Source organism: Erythrolamprus reginae, chromosome 2, assembly GCF_031021105.1.
Source record: "Erythrolamprus reginae isolate rEryReg1 chromosome 2, rEryReg1.hap1, whole genome shotgun sequence".
In the NCBI taxonomy this organism is placed as follows: Eukaryota; Metazoa; Chordata; class Lepidosauria; order Squamata; family Dipsadidae; genus Erythrolamprus; species Erythrolamprus reginae.
Genome location: NC_091951.1, coordinates 35,739,060 through 35,759,198, shown reverse-complemented (window position 1 = coordinate 35,759,198; position 20,139 = coordinate 35,739,060). Strand labels below are relative to the sequence as shown.

At 40.4% G+C, this 20,139-nt stretch overlaps 1 protein-coding gene across 1 annotated transcript; it reads left to right on the top strand.

The window, feature by feature from the left end:
* The first annotated feature begins 14,547 nt into the window (after positions 1-14,547).
* On the top strand, positions 14,548-18,193 carry LOC139159350 (vomeronasal type-2 receptor 26-like). The gene is made up of 4 exons (XM_070736670.1): positions 14,548-14,991; positions 15,279-15,506; positions 16,731-16,857; positions 17,292-18,193. Exons 1-4 carry the CDS (start codon positions 14,548-14,550, stop codon positions 18,191-18,193), a joined length of 1,701 nt encoding a protein of 566 aa, XP_070592771.1.
* Positions 18,194-20,139: the final 1,946 nt, after the last annotated feature.

The window sequence follows — 20,139 nt, the reverse complement described above, 5'->3', positions numbered from 1 at the left end:
GAATTTCCCCAGGCCACCCTTTAAGTACCCATTGTTTAACTTGGGATAACACGGGGTCTATTTCTGTCTCTCTGGCTATTTCCCCTGCTGTTATTAATGGGTTTTCTTGCATTTCTATCAGCAATACATTGGACGCTGAGGCTGGGTCATTTACCAGTTCTGCCTGAGGGCACCTACTTAACGCGTCTGCGTGTCCAATTTCCTTTCCCCCCCCCCCCTATGCTTAAGTACATAATTATAAGCGGCTAAAAAGATCATCCAACGGGTCATTCTTGGAGAGAGAAATGTAGGGGTTTGTTTATCTCCTGCTAAAATGCCTAACAAGGGCTTGTGGTCTGTAATCAATGTAAAAGAGCAGCCAAACAAATACCCATGGAAGCGTTTAACGCCCGCAACTAAGGCTAATGCCTCCTTATCTAATTGTGAGTAATTCCTTTCCGCAGGTGAAAGGGTTTTAGAATAAAATGCAATTGGGGCATCTATACCGTCTGGGAATGTGTGGCTGAGGACCGCTCCTATACCGAAGGGGGGAAGCATCACAGGTCAACGTTACAGGCATGGTTATGTTATATTGAACAAGGACACTGTCGGAAGTTAATAATTTTTTAATATTTTGAAAAGCGTTGTGCTCGATGTGTCCCCACGTCCAGGCTGTGCCTTGCTTAAGAAGCTGGTGGAGAGGTTCTGCTACCGTGGCCTTCTGTTTAAGAAATATGGAGTAAAAATTCAGTAAACCAAGAAATGCCTGAAGTTCTGTTTTGTTTGTCAGTACCGGGGCATTCTTAATGGCCTGAACCTTCTCTTCTGTGGGGTGGATGCCGTTCTTATCTATAGCGAAACCTAGGAATTCAACGCTGGGAACTGCCCATGAGCATTTGTCCGCTTTTATGCAGGGACCCGTTTCCTGAAATTTATTCAACACTGCCTGGATTCTTTCCCATAATTGGGGGGCAGATTGAGCAGAAATAAGCACATCGTCGAAGTATGGCACCACCCTGGGAATTTTATTTAATAAACGCTCCATTAAGCTTTGAAAAATGCCTGGGGCAATTGCGACCCCAAATTGTAAACGGGTACATTTGAATGCCCCCCAGTGGGTTATTATTGTCTGGGCTTCCGCTGTCTCTTCTGACACAGTTAACTGTTGGTATGCCTGGGCCAAATTGATTTTAGCAAAAATGGACCCGTTTCCTAACGTGTGCAACAAATGTTGCACTACTGGTATTCGATAGGCATTATGTTGCAATGCTCTGTAATTTTGTAGCTTTGTAATCAGTGCATATTCTAACTCAGAGGTCCCCAACCGCCGGTCCGCGGACTGGGACCAGGCCGTTGGGGCTTTTCAGCCGGTCTGCGGCGCCAGGGCCCCCTCGGCCTTTCCGCACCACCAGCGGCGCTCCCCCCGCCAGCCAGCCAAGCCCCGCGCCCGCCGGAACCGGCTCCTCGCTCTCCCCCCGCCGCCCGCCGCATTTGCAGGAGGTGGGGAGGGTTGGGCGGCCCGCCAAGGCCAGGAGGGATGCCGCTGCCCCCCCTTCCCTCTCTCCGCCCGCCGCTGCGCCTCCTTGACGCCAAGAGGAAATGCCGGCAAAGGCTTTCCTCAGCGGAGGCCGGCAAAGGTGATATTGAATGTCGGGGGAGAACGGGCGGTTGCACGCGCTCCCTATCTCCCTGCTAGCAGCTAGCCCACTCGGAATATTCAAAATAAGAAAAACCTTTGCCGGCGAAGGCTTTTCTTATTTTGAATATTCCGAGTGGGCTAGCAGGGGGATAGGGAGCGCGTGCAACCGCCCGTTCTCCCCCGACATTCAATATCACCTTCGCCGGCCCTGCCTCTCCTGCAAACCCCCTTGCTGAGAGCCCGGGGCGAAAGTGCTCTCGCAAAGGTGAGGCGGGCAGGGCGTGCGCGCGTCATCGCTGAGAAGAACGGAGAGAGAACGAGAGTGAGTGAGAGCAACAGACAGCAAGATAGAGAGAAAGTGAGAAAGAGAGACTGAGAAAGGGGGGGAGAGAAAGAGATAGCAAGAGAGAGAACAAGAGAGAGAAAGAGCGTGAGAAAGAAAACAAGAAAGAGTGAGAGAGAGAGAAAGCAAAAGAGACAGAAAGAAAACAAGAGAGAGAAAGTGAGAAGAAGAGAGAGAAAGAGGGGGAGAGAGAGAGAAAGAGAGAGGGGGAGAGAGAGAAAGAGAGGGAGAGGGAGAAAGAGAGAGGGAGAGGGGGGAGAGATAGCAAGAGAGGGAGAGAGGGAAAGGGGGAGAGAGGGGGGAGAGAAAGAGAGAGGGAGAGAGAGAGGAGATAAAGGAAGAGGAGAGAGAGAAAGGAAGAGAAAGAAAGAAAGAGGGATAGAAAGAGAGAGAGAATGAGAGATGCTCAGTGAGCCTTTCTTTGAAGTTGCCTTTCTTTCTTTCTCTTTCTTGCTTTCTTTCTTGCTCTTTTTCTTTCTCTCTTTTAACTTCCCTTCCTCTATTTCTTCTTTTCTTTCTCCTTCCTACCTTCTTCCCTTACTCTCCCCTTTCATAAGTTTCCTTGCTTCCTTTCTCTATTCCTGTCCCTTCCCCCTTTCTTTCTTTCTTTCTTTCCTTCCTTTCCTCCCTCCATTTCTTGCTTTCCTTTTCCTTCCTCCCTTCTTTCCTCCCTCATTCCCTTCTTTCACTCCTTCCTCTCTTACTCTCCCCTTTCACACCTTTCCTTGCTTCCTTTGCACCCTTCTTTTGTTCCTGTCCCTTCCCTCTTTCCTTCCTTCCTTCCCACCCTCCGTCCATTCATTCACCCATTCCTCTCTTGATCGCCCCTTTTACGGCGCCGCTGACAGCTAGCTCCCCCCCCCACCGGGCCATGGAAAACTGGTCTAGCTTAAAGCCGGTCCCTGGTGCAAAAAAGGTTGGGAACCTCTGTTCTAACTGACCCATCTGGCTTCAATGGAAGGATGATTGGGGTTTCCCATTTGGCATGGTCTACTGGTATTAAAATCCCCTGGGCTATTAATTTATCTAACTGTTGGTCAACTTTTGGCAAAAGTGGGGGGGCACCCTATGGGGTTTTAAATGGATTGGGGCCATTGCTGGGTCAAGGTTGAACTTGTATTTCCCTAATCCTGGTTTAAATACTTCGGGGAATTCCTTTAGTAACTCCATGGGGGCTGAGGTTTGGGTGGCAATAGAGTGGATTCCTGTGACCCCCATGCCTAGTGGTTAGAACCAATCTAGTCCTAGCAAAGTATGTTTGGGCCCCTCTACAACAACAAGCGGTAACAAACCCTTAAACCCCTCACAATATACTGGTACATTTACAGAACCCAACACAGGAATAGCATTTCCCTGAAAGTCTGACAGCCCGGAAGTACATGGGGTCAATTGTTCCCTTTTTACATGTGGCATATACAGAAGAAATTTATGCCACGGAATTATAATATGTCTGGATCCTGTATCAATCTCCATTTTACAGGGATGGTTATTTATGAAAAGTGAAGTAAACAGTTTTCCCAGGGCTGGCGAAGAGTTATAGTTAATAGTGAATGGAGAGTTACCTTTGCAGAATCCTGGGCGGAAACCAGTTGTTTGTTTGAAGTTTCTGCAGTTATAGGATGTGTTGGCGTTTGTGGATGGTTGCGGTTGGCATTGCCAGGGTTGGGAAAAATCCCCGGGGAAAGATGCTCTGCAGACGTCTGCGATGTGGCCTTTCCTATGGCAGCGTCGGCAGAGGGCGTCTCTGAAAGGACATCTTGAACATGCATGGGAACCGTTGCAGCTGAAACACGGTGGAAAAGGCCATCGTGAGGAGTTAAATTGTGGCTGTCGGCAAATTTGGAGGCAGTAATCTTCTTCAGCTGTTGTGTCAGGCGTCGTTTCGGTGGTGCCTTCTCCGGTTGCAGGGTTGCTTTCGGTTACCTTGTTTACGGTCTGGTTTGAGCGTTTGAGTTCGGTGGCAGATGCTTTGGAGACCTCGGCGGATTTGGCTGCTTTTATGATGTCTTGTAGGGTGGCCTCCTCGTCGATGAGGTACTTCTGTTCCTCTGGGTCCTTGTATTTACATTTGGACAAGAGGGCTCTCAGTCGAGTCACGAAGTCGTTCATAGATTCCCCATCAGCCTGCTTCAATTGAGAGAATTGGTTTCGGCTGATACGGGCAGGAGTCGTTGGTTTGAAATGGCTCTCGAGCTTTGCTTGAAGCATTGACCATGCTACACTCTTGATCGTTTCTTGATCCACGAGTGTGGTTGCCAAGTTGTAGATCGCCGGACCGTAGTAGTGTAAGAATATTTCTCATTTTCTGTCGTCCGACGCATCATTTAGGTTGCTTGCCTGGAGGAAGATGCAGAATTTGGACATGTAAGCTGTCCACGTATCTTCGTCCGGGTTGAAGAAAGGCAATGCATGTGGCATTGCTGAAGCCATCTCTGGAACGCGGAGGCTCGAACCCCTCGTCGCCACTGTTAAATCAGAGGCTGGAGGCTGAGGAAGGTTAACAGCTCTTTATTGGCATTCAGGAACAGTTGAAGTGACCAGCTCGCAGGTAGGAAGTGACTACCGGTTAAAGCTGCACCTTATATACCGTGCTGGTGGGGGGAAAACAGCCGTGAGTTCCTCTTTTTTAAACTTTTGCACCAAGGTTTCCCTTGGCCGCAACTGAAGCCAATCAGTGGTCACCTTTATTTAAAAGTACAAACATAACAGACTGTTTTCTATCAATCTTTACCCAGGAAGGTATGTGGCTAAGGCAAATACCACCTCATCTATTCTCTACCTCTCGAGTCCTAACTGATCAGGAGGAAATAGGGATTTTGCAATAATGTTCCCCTGGATTGGGGTAGGAATGGAGATTTTACAGTATCCTTCCCTGCCCATACACACCAAGCCAAACACATAGTACTGGTAGTAAAACAAATCAAATCTCACCATTGAACTGATTTTCCAGTCAGTATATATATATAATAAATGTGTATAATTTATGTTTAATTTACATTCCATTAAGTGGTTTTGGAAGATGCAATGGAGAGAGGTCTCAGGTGCACACTTAGCAGAAAAATGCATACATGTACATCATAAAACTTTGACCATGGGCTCAGGTCCTCAAATTTTGTTTCTCCCTTCACTTTCAGCCACTGTGGCATTGTACTCATATACAATATATAGCATCATCTCTTGGTTCCCTACTTGATACCTTATGTAAGAGACTGCAAATGTTATCACGTCAGGAGGAGGAGGCAAAGTGGTTAGAATGAAGTATTGCAGGCTATTTCTGCTGTTAGGCAGCTGCCTGCAATTGGCAGTTCAATTCTCACCAGCTCAAGGTTGACTTAGCTTTCCATTCTTCAAGGTCAGTAAAATGAGGACCCAGATTTTTGGATAAAAGTCCGGACTCTGTAAACCGCTTAGAGAGGGCTGTAAAAGCACTTTGAAGTGGTCTATAAGTATGCTATTGCTATTGCTATCATGAAGAACTGAGTAATGGGCCATTATTTCAGATTAATGTCCCAGGGAATTTTGACGAGATCATCTTGGTAACCATAAGGACTGGTAGTTTTCTACATTTTGAATGATAGAAGACATTTAACATTAGGCTCCAATAAGTTGTCAAATATGGAGTTGGAGTTAACCATTCTGAATTATCTAACCTCCATTGAGGAAGATGGCCTGATCCACATCAGACAAAATAAGAAATAATTATAATGTTCCAGTGCCTAGTTTAAGAGTGTTCCACATTATAATGTTTAGATTCTCAAGAATAAGTTTGGAGACAAAAAACAATCTAACTTTCCTGAAGTGTTTCTTTCTCAACTCTCAAATTAGCATTATTCTCTTGAGTCAAACAAAACTCTTCTCCAACGGCACACCTTTATGCTCATTCCCAATTCTCCTTCTAATTATAAAAATAATCATAATTATTTATTCTCCTTTGAACAAGGTTTATGGGATTGCTATCACAACAATTAGTGATCAATAAATGTGCGAACAAAAGGGATAGAAAGCATGTGATAATCTGCTTTGAAAAAGCCTCCTCTGGTGGGATGAGAATTTGGGGTAAAGCTGGGCAAATACTGTTGCACTCTGAAATTGCAGATAGCTCTTCCAAATTTGAGGCAAAGTGAACTTTCTTCACTGCAATTGTGGTCTTCTGTGATCTCTGAAATCTAATTCTGTGTTAAAAAAAGAACTATAGGAAGGATCTCCTGCAGAATATTGCGTAAGTCAAATGTTGCTGCTGCTGCATACACAGCGCTTTCTGCTTTTGCTTCTGCTTCTATCTCAAATTCCCTGTGCCAGTATGCTGATGAAATGTCCATTAAAGGTGATAATAGAAGAAAAAGAGTGGTTCCATTACTACAAACCAGGAGACTACTGGATTACTGGAATAATGTCTAGAAATGTAGCTGTATTGTACCAATTTTCATTCTCCAAGCCTCCAACCCACGAACTGAAAAGGTAATTGTCAGCACGTCCAAGGATTCTGTTGATTGATTTTACCTGCTCCAGTATCTTTTCTAGGAATGATTTCGTTTCTCCTATTCCTCACCTTGAGAAAGGCAAGTTATTATTGCTTCTCCCAATTTGCTTTAGAGGAACGGCTGCTGGGGATCCTGATGATTTTGTAAAACCTGAAGCTCTGTAAGATAACAAAAAGCATGGACAAAGAATTCTCCATTGCTTTAGAGGAACGGCTGCTGGGGATCCTGATGATTTTGTAAAACCTGAAGCTCTGTAAGATAACAAAAAGCATGGACAAAGAATTCTCCATGGATAAGGGTGGCATGGGCAAGACAGTGCCCATGTTGGATAATGAACTTTGTCTCTGATTGGCTAAATAAGTGTATAAGTTCCTAGCTATACTCTTCTCGAGCGTGGCTTCTTCCTTTTATGGTTGTTGCCTATATGTTGTTGGAATCACTATACCCAGCTCTTCTTTGTACAAATAAAAGCTTTTTATTTTCCAAGCTTCTTCTTGGCTCTTATTCTGGCATTGTGGTGACTCAAGTGCATTTTTTTTATCTTACAATGTGGTACATTAATGTTTCGCCTCAGAGAATTGCATTAAGTATAATTAACTGCAGAATATAAGACAATAACTGTAAAACCATGAATATTCTGAAGTAAAATCTAGGTCTAAAAAAGGGTTGTTGAAGAGGTATCAATCTTCAGATAATTAATATCTCTAACTAATCTAGCACTTGAATCCAGCTGTTAGTCATCTCTAGAGTGATATAACAGGAAGAAATCATATAACATAATAACAATGTACAAAATATTCACTTTGTAGCATCCCTTATTAACATTCTGGAGGCATGTGAAAATACAGAACTTCTACCAAAAAATGCGCTAGGATGTGGGTTGTAAGCTATGACCACATCTAGTCTGGTGCCGGGGGTAGTAAGGGTATCATTTTAATGACATTTTTTTGGATTGTTTTGAATTGATATGAGTGTTATATTAGCAAATAAATGTGTTGCTTTTACAAAACTTTATTTTAAACAGATTGAAACAGTTACAATAGTAAGAAACCTTTACACTTCTTTTTTGAGTAAAAGAAGGTGTGGAAGTTTCCGACTATTGTAACTTTTCCTTCTCTGGCTATTGAACTATCAGAATAATTTTCTCAATTTTTAATCCCAAATCATAATTGGAGAAAATGATAGGTAAAATCTGTTCTTGTGATTTTGATAGGATTCCTTTGATCCTTTCATTACAGATTATGAGAGTTGGAAAGGACCTTGGAAGTCATCTAGTCCAATCCTCTGCTCAAGCAGAAGTCCCCACACCATTTCACACAAATGTCAGTCCAATCTCCTTTTGAAAGTGTTGGAGTTCTCACAACCTTCATTTGAAGCTGTTCCATTGGCTGATCTCTTTCATTTGACATAACAAGCTTGCTATCACTCTCTGACTTTTCTTTTGGAAGAAGCTCCTAGTGGTGTCAATGGGACGGTTCTTCTTGTAGAAATTTCAAAAATGTCTATCACCTGCAAAGTCCAAATATATTGAATAATTTAATTGAATAATGAGTATCTGATTATCTTTTTGGCATTGCACTATATAGCTACAGTAAATATGACATTCTTTCATGAAAACCCAAACTAAAGATTTATTTAGTTATTTATTGGAATTTGCCAAATAAAAAGGAGAACAAGAATAAGAGAATAAAAACACAATGACAGGGATGATAGGCACGTTAGTGCATTTATGCACACTCCCTCTATTGACCCCTTAAGTATGAAGTAAGGTCCACGGAAGTCAATTTGTGACTGAAACTGTGAAAATTTGTAGTTGTGACGATTGAATCAAGTAGAGTATTCCAGCATTTGGCAATTCTATTACAGAAATAATATTTTTTACAATCGGGTTTAGAATGATTTACATGGCATTTAAAGCAGTCAAAATTTGCATGTATATTATTGCAATTAAAACAGAAAAATATACAAGTAAAACATTACTATGTATAATTTTGTATGTAAAACTAGATCTGACCTCAAGGAATTGAGTTCTAATTTATTCAAATGAAGAATTTCGAGCCTAGTAGTGTAAAGATTTCTATTGAGTACAGAAGAATGCAAGACATTTCTCATGAAGTACTTTTGAACTTCCTCAATTATATTGATTTTAGATATATGGTGGGGATTCAAAACAGCTGAAAAATACTCTAAAATTGATCTAATATAATTTCCATAAACTCTAATTAGCAATACAATGTTTCCAGAAAAACAAAAAGCTTTGCAATATTATTGTTTACAATTCTTAATACTATTTTAGCAATGCTGTTACAGTGAGCCATGTAACATCAGAGAGAAGTACACCTAGGTCCTTAACAAAGTGAGGGTTGTCTACTAGATCAGTGCCATCTAGCTCATACTTGACATTCTGATTATGTTTACTAATATGTAAGACAGAGCATTTAATCTTTTTTTAAATAGGCTTTCATTGTGTCCCATAAATTTTGTGTGGATGTATTACTGTCATTGTTGTTTTGGAGGAAACAACATAATTCATGTTTTAGTGTTTTTTGGAATTCTTCTTCTTTGAAAATTGTTTGGTTCATAATCCATCGGTGTGAGAAAATATTAGTTGAATCTCTCTATTTCAACAATATGCGATTATGAACTGCCCAAGAATTTGGGAGGATTTGTATATCGGTTGTTTCATTGATGAGTTCAGAGTTAGCCCAATCCATGTCTATATGTGACCAGGATTTATGGGGGAAAGAAAAAAAGGTATATTTTCTGACACCAGGTTAAAATATTGCCATACATCTTTTAAGACTAATTTGGTCGTTAGTTGTTCAAATGTAGATAGTAATTGTTTTCTTGTTTTCATTTTATTAGAGCTTTTATTATCTTTTTTTCTTATCCGAAATTGTGTTAAAGTCACCAATTATTATTATATTTACCAAATTTAATTCTGAGATTTTTTTTTGTTTAGGTTTGCAAAAAATATGAATTGATTTATCAATGGGGCATAAATTGCAACGATGGATATCTTTTTATTCCAAGGATGATTTGTACAATTAGTATTTGTCCATTTTCATCTGCGTAAATTAGTTTGGGAGTAGAATTGAATAATTTTACATCATGGGCAAAAGCAACGCAGTTGCTTTTAAGTTGATCATATAAATCATTGATATAGAGGGGGGAAAGGTGATGAAACTCCTTATATTGCAGTGAGAACACCTTGAACTACATTCTGCCCTTCTTGTTGGCTGTTCATGAGGTCAACCAGAATTTAAGGCTCTTACCCAACATCACCTTGGGCTACAACATCTATGAGAACTTTTTCAGTGCAAGAATGACATATGAGGCCATCTTGGATGTGCTGTCTACAGGACAGGAGAACATCCCAAACTACAGATGTGGAAGACAAAGGAATCTGCTGGCTGTTCTTGAAGAGATGGATTCTGAACTCTTTGGTCATATATTTAATGTCTTGAGCATCTATAAAATTCCACAGGTATAAAGTCAAGCAAATTTATTTCTGTGTTGTAAATTGTTTTGATTTGACTAGAAGGCAGGATTTTTATATGTTTCTCCAAATAAATTGAAAGTCAGAATGTAAATATTAGAAGAGCTGAAAGAAATTTTAATTCACAAAGTATGTGTGAATGCCAACTCACAGAACTTGTTGTTAAATCTGATGAAACCCACCACCATATATACACACACAAACACACATGCATATGAATATGGATTGTTCATGTGTGTGTGTGTATACATATACCACTTCCTTGTCATGGTGCAGGGGCTTTCCCAGTCTAATGAAACTATGAGCTATGCTGTGAAGGGCCACACAAGATGGACACATCATAGCAGAGAGATCTGACAAAACATGATCCACTGGAGAAGGAAATGGCAATCCACTCCAGTATCTTTGCTATGAAAACCCAAGTAGTGCCAGAAAGAATGAGTTGACATGGCCAAAGCTGATAGGATATTCCGCTGTGGATGTATCTAGTGGTGAAAGGGAAGTCCAATGCTCTAAAAATCTACATCTAGATCAAACAAGAGATGACAGGACTAAACTTTGACATCTTAGGCATCAGCAAACTAAAATAGACAGGAATTGGTGAATTTAATTTAGACGACCATCATGTATACTTCTGTTGGCAAGAATGCCTCAGAAGAAATGGAGTGGCCTTCATTGTCAACAAAAGTTTAGCAATACTGGAATACAATTCCCAAAATGATGGAATGATCTCAATTTGAATCCAAGGCAAACCATTCAACATCACAGTAGTCCAGGTCTGTGCCCCAATCACTGGTGCTGAAAAGGCTGGAGCTGACCAATTCTACGAAGCCTTACAACACTTTATTGAATTAACACCAAAAATGATGTCCTAAAGTAGGAAGCCTAAAGATAACAGGAATAAGAGGCAAGTTTTACCTTGGAGTACAAAATGAAGCAGGACACGGGTTGGTAGAATTTTGTCAACAGAATACGATGGCTATCGCGAACACTCTTTTCTAACAATCCAAGAGATGATTCTAGATTAGAATAGAATAGAATTTTTATTGACCAAGTTTGATTGGACAAACAAGGAATTTGTCTTGGTATTTATGCTGTCAGTGTACATAAAGGAAAAGATACATTCATCAAGAATCATAAGGTACAACACTTAATGATAGTCTGGGTAAAAATATAATCAATCAAATCATATTAGGAACCAGTCAAGGAAAATCGTAAGGATATAAGCAACAAAGTTACAGTCATACAGTCATTAGTGGGAGGAGATGAGGGGATTGATGAGAAGATTAAAAGTAGTGCAGTAAATAGTTTGACAGTGTTGAGGGAATTATTTGTTTAGCAGAGTGATGGCATTTGGGAAAATTGTTCTAGTATCTAGATGTTCTGATGTGCAGGGCTATATAGTATCATTTTGAGGATTGAAGTTGAAACAATTTATGTGCATCATGTGATTTGTAAATATTTTCAAAGCCCCCTTTTTGACACATACATGATACAGGTCCTCAATGGAAGGCATGTTGATAGCAATTGTTTGTGTCTTTCTTGTTCGGTTGCAGAACCAAACTAGACAGTTATAAAGGTGCAGATGACAGACTCAATAATTCCTCTGTAGAACTGTATCAGCAGCTCTTTGAGCAGTTTGGGCTGCCCAAAGTGGCAGAGAAAGATCATTCTTTGTTGTGCTTCCTTGATGACATTTTTCATGTTAGGTGTCCATTTTAGATCTTGCAATATGGTAGAACCTAGAAATATGTACAAATTCTACATATGGACATCACCAGGTGAGCCACAGAGAAATTGGATTAACTATGTGCTTTGTAGTCAAATATGGAGAAGCTCTATACAGTCTGTAGAAATAAACCAGGAGCTTTCTGTGGCTCAGATCATGACCTTCTCATTGCAAACTTTACACATAACCCTTCTGTTCTGTTGCAGTCGTATGTGACCCGAAATGAAGTTTGAGACCCTGTAAAAAAAATTTCCTGCATATCTGAATCTGGAAATTGCATGACTTTGTCTCATTTGAGGGTTTCTTTCTATTAGTATTTTTTGGGGGGTGCTTAGTTTTTGCTTGTTCTATACACTTGTTCTGTTCCCGGTCCATTTGACCCAGATTAAGAAAAATATTGATTTTAACTACTTTTTAAAAATACCTATTGCATTGGTATAGTATAGTATACTATGCTTGATCATAAACAAATGAAAAATGAAATTAAAAATTAATGTTTATTTATTTATTTTGCTCAGAAAAGACCCACCCCCACCCTTGTGCAATTATGTTCCCGGGTCTATTCGACCCAGACAAAAAAAAATGTTGATTTTAGCTACTGTAATTTTTTTTTTAAATATCTATTGCATTGGTATACTATAGTATATTATGCTTGATGATAAACAAATGAAAAATGGAATTAAAAATGAATGTTTATTTATTTATTTTGCTCAGAAATGCCCACCCACCCCAGGCTGTTTGCAATTATATTCGCTTTATATGTAGACCAGGCTGCAAGTTCCAAATTACATCCTTGTTTTTAGTACAATGGATTTCTTGCATAAAATTAATTGTCTGGGTATCATTTACTTACTTTTCTGTGTACTACATGTCATTTTTCAACAGGGTGCATATTGTAAAGTCATTTTGGATTACTGTGCCATGAAGCAAGGTAATATGTGCCATTGCACATATCATATCACATATCACATCACATATGATCATATCTCACATATCATGTCATCCATGCAATCAATGAATCAATATATCACTACTGTGATATATTGATTGCATGGATGAACTTTGAGTACAGATTTGAACAGGGTCGGTTTCAGGGCACCATCACACACATACAGATGCAGTCTATGATTTTTATGCAAATGGAATATGAAGAAGAACATGATAACCAAACAATTAGTCATAGGCAAGAAATCTATTCTAAAAACAAGGATGTAATTTGGAACTTGCAGCCTAATCTATATATAAAGTGAACATAATTGCACACAGCTGGGGGGGGGGGGGCTTTTCTGGGCAAAATAAATAAATAAATAAACATTAATTTTTAAATTTATTTTTCCTTTGTTTATGATCAAGCATAGTATACACTAGTATACCAATTTACAAGGCTCAAGGCCAGACCATTTGCTGGAGCATCTCCTGATGCATACCTCCCAGAGACCAATAACGGCACACAGAGTTGGCCTCCTCTAGGTCCTGACAACAAAGCAAAAGAGATGGGTGGGGCCATGGGGTAGGCTTTTCTGTTGCTGCCCTGGGTCTATGGAACCCCTCCCCCCTTGATGAAACCAACTCCCCCCTCCTTGATATCCATACTGCTCCCGTCCAACTGGCCTTGTGTAAGGCCATGAAGACCTGCCTTTGCCAGCAGGCCTGAGGCCCATTAATTGACATCCATCAATAGCAAATTGTATAAATGATATGCGTGTATACTGATTGGGTGGTTTAACTATGGGCTTTAATTAGGGTTTTATAGATTTAGATTATATATTTGGTTTCTTTTTATTGTATTTGTAATTTTATATTGTTGTAAACCACCCTGAGTCCTTCAGAATTGGACAGCATAGAAGTCGAATTAAAGAAATTTATTTTCCAAAGCACAAGATGGTAGGACAAGAAACAATGGATGAAAACTGATAAATTGATGAAAACTGATAAAGGATGGAAGAAACCTAGAATTAAGGCTTTGAGGTTAATTGACTGTTTGGGCAGCTTCAGAGATTGTGAGTGCTTCATCACTGGGTTTTTTAAAGAAGAGAATGGAGTCACTTGTCTGAAATGATAATGGGTCTCCTGCTTGAGCAGGGGTTTTTAGCAGGACATGGGTGTCACTTGATTTCATTGAGGTTGTGTTTGATCTCAGGGGAGGCATGGCCAATGTGGGTATGGTGAGCATGATATCACTTGTGTCAGGGGCCCCTATGGTGGCCAGAATGTTCTGCCAGCAAAAATGGGCTCCTGGGAGTTATAATGTGACAGAAAGGTGTACTCTATGAGGATCCATGTACATCGCCCAGAGATAATTCAGAGCTCCCTGATTTTAAAGGGGGCATATAAGAGAACAGGACAGAACATCAAAGGAACTAGCAAAATTCATGCAGTTATCATTTGAAACTTCTCTCACAGGGGGGAAAGGCCCTCAGTTTTACCACATGACTGTAGCATCAAAACTGACACAAACCACCAATATCTTCTCTTTTATCTTAGATTAACTATAGTGTTATCAGCCAGATGGCTGAGCAAAATCATTGTATACCTTTTTCATATCGGATGACACCAAACCAAGAACCTCCTTACTCAGCAATTATCAAGCTGCTCCTTAACTTCCAATGGACGTGGATCGGCTTCCTTTCTCAGGACAATGAAAGAGGAGAAAAATTCAAAAGACACTTGGAGGTTCTCGCCCTAAAAAATGGGATTTGCGTTGTCCTCTCAGGAGCCGTTCCAGAAACAAATGTGAAGTCAAGTGCTGGAGAAACTCTCATGCAAGGAAAAACGAAAATATTCTATTCTCTTATCAAGAGTCAAATAAAAATTATAGTATGCCAACTTGATTCTCAGGCCTTAGGAATGTTAGCAGTAATAATACAAATAATTGATATGACTAATAAATCCATTGCAGGAAGAGTGTGGATTGTAACAACTTTGACAGGTGAAAGTATAACTATGTTTAACCACTTTGCTGATCTCCAAAATAAATATGCTTTGTTTTCCTTCTTGACCCAGACAAAGAGAAGGAATCAGTATTATGATTTTAATTCTTATGCATCTATGATCCTATTGTATGGAAAGGAAGCATTCCAATGTTCTTATTCAAGTCCTGTTTTATCAAAGAAAGTTTGGAAAAAATGCAGGGAAAAAGAGAACTGGGAATTTCCACCCCATGATGTGACTACAAGAATCCTCTCTCAGGATCCTTCCAGTATTTTTCAAATAATTCAAATTGTGGCCTGGGTCCTCAGTGCTGCCTCTTCCTCCCAACGGAGGAAGAGGAAAATTCAAGTAGGAGGCCATCAGCCATCCCAGGTTGTACGGCCATGGCAGGTAAGCTGTATTCTTTGAGGTTGCATTGATAATTGCCCTCCTAATGGTGGTAGTATTATGTATTCCATGTCTTCAAAATGTGAGATAAAGATATGAAAAAGAGCTGTAAATTCCAGGAGAAAGACTAAAAGATGTTTCCCATGAAATGCTGACTCAATCTGCTTCAGACTGTAGTAATGATTTGAAGAGGTTGAATTATTCAGAGTGTCTCCAACCCAGAATATTAGCCAGAAAAACAATGAATAAATGCTCAAGTTATAATATTTTTTCTATGTTCTCTTATGCAGCTTCATAAGTTCCTGAGGAACTTCCAACATCACAATATTTCAAGAGATGGGATTTCTTTTGATGAAAATGGAGTTCCTGTTTCTGACTTTGATATCATGCACTGGACATCAGTTTGGAACAAATCATGTGCGGGGGTGAAAATTGGGAGCATAGAAAGCCAAGCTTCCTCAGAAGTCAAGATTTTGGTCAATCAAAGTGTCATCCACTGGCCAACTATATTTAACAAAGTAGTTGAGACTGCTTGGAATTTGCTCTTCTATTTGTCTCCATATGTGAAATTTTGCTGCTCAGAAATTTATTTATTTCTTTATTTTATATTTCAAATTTATCAGCCACCCCTCTCCTGACGGGCAATAAGAAATAATTCTTATGGAGGCAAATTGAGATAATTTTCAAATAAAAGAACTTAAGGTCTCATTAATCAATTAGATATCATTTTAGCTTAGATATTGTACAAGAATATATCACACACTGAAACCTGCTGCCTTGTATTGCAGGATTTGCAATCTACATTATTAAACTGGAATGTGTTGCCATAATTTATAGTTCATCAAATTATCTTGTTTTCACTAAGGGTAAAATGAGAATATCTGTGTAGACTCTCAGTCATCCAGGTCTTGGTTGTGCCAAAAGTGTTTTTTTTATACCTGAACTTCATTTACCCTTGAAGATGTTTCCTTTCTCATCCAAGAAGCTTCCTCAGTTCTTACTGAATGGTGGAGGATGGAAAGATTTGGAACTGCTGAAAAGACTGTATTTTATACAGGATATAAATTTTGCAATTGCAGAAAGGTCTCAAACCCATTTGCATTATTTAGGTGACCCTGAGGGTATATACAAATTCCAAGTGACTTCAACAACTTTCAGAAATACTACTAATGACCAGATAACTGCATGAAATATAAATTGTTGCATATTTTGCCATTCAGTCAGAATTGAAGAATCTTTTAGAATAAGAAGCAAAACATTTTCAAGGGGGGGGGGAAACTCAGTTGTCTTTTGAAAAAGCACCTTTGGAAGAAAATCCAGAATATGAAAGGTTTAGCGCACTTTTTAAGAAAAAGATATCACTAAAGATTTGGGAAGGGTGATACAATGATCAATTATAGGAGAGAAAGACAGATACTCTAAAGAAAGCAAGATATTGGAGGTTTCTTTCAGAAAGTAATGTTGAAGAAACAAAATTTAATTTACAGCGTTCTTATATGCCCTAAGGAGAAACACTTCTTGCAATGGAACCACTTTCCTTTGGAAAAAAGAATAAGAATGAATCTGTTCTGGGATTTATAATGGAGATAAGGAAGCAGTTGCAAGCAGAGTAATGAAGGTTCATGCCACCAGTCCTTGACTCATTTTGCTCAATGTGTTCCTTAGCTTCTGTAAAGCAGTTGATTTCAGTAAATCCTTCTAATTCACATATTGCCCTGACTAATCTTTCTGTTTATGTTTAGAAGGTGCCGTGTTCAAGATGTACAGAAAGTTGCTCCCCAGGTTATGCCAAGCTTGTGAGACAGGGAGCCCCAGTTTGCTGCTATGACTGTTCCAAGTGTGTGGAAGGAACATTCTCTGAACAGGAAGGTAGAGTAGGTGGTTCCAAAACCAACAAAATATCAGGATAAAAAATTTATTCTCTATTAATTTTTGATGGTATTTGATCAAGAAACAAGAAAAACATGACATTTCTTGAAGGGATCCACAAACCTTTCAAAGATTGGGCACTATCACCAAATCTTGTATGATGATGTGAGCATTAAAATAAATAATGAAAGTTTGCTGCTTTCTATTGAGTTGTTACTTTCTTGCTTGGTTTTTGGAAAGAGGACAAGTTTAGAGAGCTGATAATCACAGTCATTTGCAGCCTTTAAAAAGTGTATTGATTGTTTTAACTTATGCTGTGTCATATGGATATTCCAAGGCAGTCTATATTATATTATTCTTTGAAAATGATTTCTGATGCGGATATTATGCTCCTACAGCTGCAGAAACAGATATATGTTAACCATTATTTTCAGATGCAGTCCAATGTGAAAAGTGTCCCAATCATCAATATTCCAATAAGAAGAGAGATCTCTGTGTCCCCAAAAGTATAAGCTTCTTATCCTATGAAGAATTCTTGGGATTCTTCCTGGCTTTCTTTGCCATTGCTTTGTCCCTAACCACTGCCTTTATTCTGGGAATCTTCATTAAATACAGAGAAACTCCCATAGTCAAAGCCAACAACTGTGAACTCACCTACATCCTCCTGGTTTCACTCCTGCTTTCATTCTTGACCTCCCTTCTATTCATTGGTCACCCCGTGAAATTGACCTGTCTCCTTCGACAAACCATTTTCAGTATTGTTTTCTCAGTTGCTGTGTCTTCCTTGCTGGCCAAGACTGTAATGGTGGTCATTGCCTTTCTGGCCACAAAGCCAGGCAGCAGCATGAGGAAATGGCTGGGGAAGAGTCTGGCTAACTCTATTGTTTTATCTTGCTCTGGTATTCAAGTAGGCATCTGCATGATATGGTTGGGAATCTTTCCTCCATTCCCAGATTCTGACTTTCATTCCCAACCAGAACACATCCTGTTCCAGTGTAACCAAGGCTCTGTCACCATGTTCTACTCTGCTCTTTGCTACATGGGTTTTTTGGCTGCCATCTGTTTCTTGGTAGCATTTCTGGCTCGAAATCTGCCAGGGGCCTTTAATGAAACCAAACTGATCACCTTCAGCATGTTGGTTTTTTGTAGTGTTTGGATCTCCTTTGTTCCCACATATCTGAGCACCAAGGGGAAATACATGGTAGCCGTGCAGATCTTCTCCATCCTGGCCTCCTGCCTTGGTTTACTGGGGTGCATCTTTATCCCCAAGTGCTACATTATTATCCTGAGACCTGCCATGAACACAAAAGAACATCTGATGCCAAAACAACATTAAGGTTCTTTATGTTGGCGTCCATTTTTGTACGGTTTACATGCACTATAAAATCACATACTTTGAAGTAATGTTTTATCTGTTGTAATGTATCTTTCTTCATTCCATGTGTATTCTGAATTATAATTGAATAGTAAAGTTTCTAAAACAATTCCAATTATTTAAATTAATCATATCCTTCCATTGTCATCATTTGAATTCATGTTAAATAAGGACATTAATAAAATTTCTGAAAGCAGGCTAGATATACTTTTCCCGCTGCCCCTTCGGTTGTGCCTGTTACCGCTACCTCCTTCCCTCGCTCACTCTGCTTCTGCAGAAAGAATGGTTCACAGCCTTTGTGCAGGCAGGAACATGTTTTAAAATGCTGCCACAGCCAGCCCAGAGGAGCCAAACCAGTCCCGTGGGGGTTCATGTAGCAACCTTTCGCTTACTCTATCTCTTCTGGCCAAAAGTGTGCCTCCTGAAGAAAGACCAGCTCTCTGCCAGGAGAGAAAAGCAAGCCCCTTTGTCTCTGCCTCCTTCACTCAGCTTCCACAACCACCACCCCTTTACTTTAAAATGCTCTCCTGTCTGACTGGAGGCAGGGAGCCACTCTTTCTGCAAGATAGAGACATCTTATTTGTCTGCTGCCTCTCGGGGCTGGAGTCAAAAGTAGTGGGGCGATAAGAGCAAGACTTAGTGGTGTGAACAGCTAGAGTGGAGGCGGGAGTTAAGAGCTGCTCATCTTCCCAGCGAGAGGTGGGAATGGTTTGACAGTAGCCATGCACTGCTCTGCCCTCTGCCTTCCCAACCAGACTTTGCAGTTGAGGGGCTATGCTGTAAACCATGTGCAGCTGACAGCATGGTTTTCACCTGTTTGCTTCTGGGCGTGGCTGCCTCTTAGCTTACCTTCCTGGTGAGGTTCAGGGACCACCCGGCATGCCCATTCACTGGCTCCCCAGGCAGTGCCACCTTTTCCCTGCCCCAAGGGCACTTACAGCTCAAACACCGCGCTCTGGGATGGCACATGACAAGGACATGGTTGATGCCGCCACCACCCCTCTCTTCTCTTCCTGGCTTTAGCTCCAGGACTGTCATGGGCCAGAAAGCATCAGGGCGATCACCTATGGAACTCCACCTGCTTCAAGAGTCCACTTGCATTTGGGATTGTGGGTGCCTTGATGAGGCAGGGAGAAAGTGGCGGCTTCTTATTTGTATCAAATAAGATAAATTCTGAAAATTACTTCCTCAGTCTCAATATAGATATAGTTCTTGCTTAACAATAGCAATTGGGACAGATTTTCTGTCTCTAAGTGATGTGAGCATCAGGTATGGTATCCTGTGATGGCAAACTTGGCAATACTCATTGCTGTTTTGGAGGATTGTGGGACATTAAGGAAAGATCTCAAATGACAGCAACATGCCACTTCCTGCAAGAAGCTGGTAGAAACTCATAAGTCCTGGGTGGTTTGTAAGCAGGTAGGTGAATGGGTGAGTGCTATGGAGTGAGGTGGGATCATGGGAATAAAGGACAAATTGCTGTGGCACAATAGGAGTGCATGTGAGCTGACGAAGGAGTGCTGCATTGAGGCACAAGTGCAACTGGGCAAGTAGTGGGATGCTGCATCCCAAGTGTACACTATGGAGTACAATATCTGTGGATCTTGTATTCCATAGTGAAGCTTCTTGGGGGTAAATGCTGTGAGATTAACTTGGAAGTTTCCCTACCATCTGCCCTATTGATGTTGCTTATGGAAAGCCAGAAAGGAAGCTTTCTAACAGTTTTCATGGCACTGTGTGATGTTGCAACCATTATAACGGAGAACTACTTGATTGTAACCAGATTGCAATCATGCGGGCTTACTGGAATTCCCATTATTGATCTGGGGGAGAGATGAGCAAGCATGAGCACATGAAGCTTCACTCATGTGAGAAGAGGGCACTTGTGTTTGCAGATGAAGTTCCAC

Bases quoted from the DNA above. Each gene is read 5' to 3' on its own strand.
- LOC139159350 (XM_070736670.1), top strand. From the start codon at position 14,548: ATGACTAATAAATCCATTGCAGGAAGAGTGTGGATTGTAACAACTTTG. The intron at 14,992-15,278 runs GTAAGCTGTATT...TCTCTTATGCAG, and splicing joins AGGTTGTACGGCCATGGCAG to CTTCATAAGTTCCTGAGGAA. The intron at 16,858-17,291 runs GTAGAGTAGGTG...CATTATTTTCAG, and splicing joins AACATTCTCTGAACAGGAAG to ATGCAGTCCAATGTGAAAAG.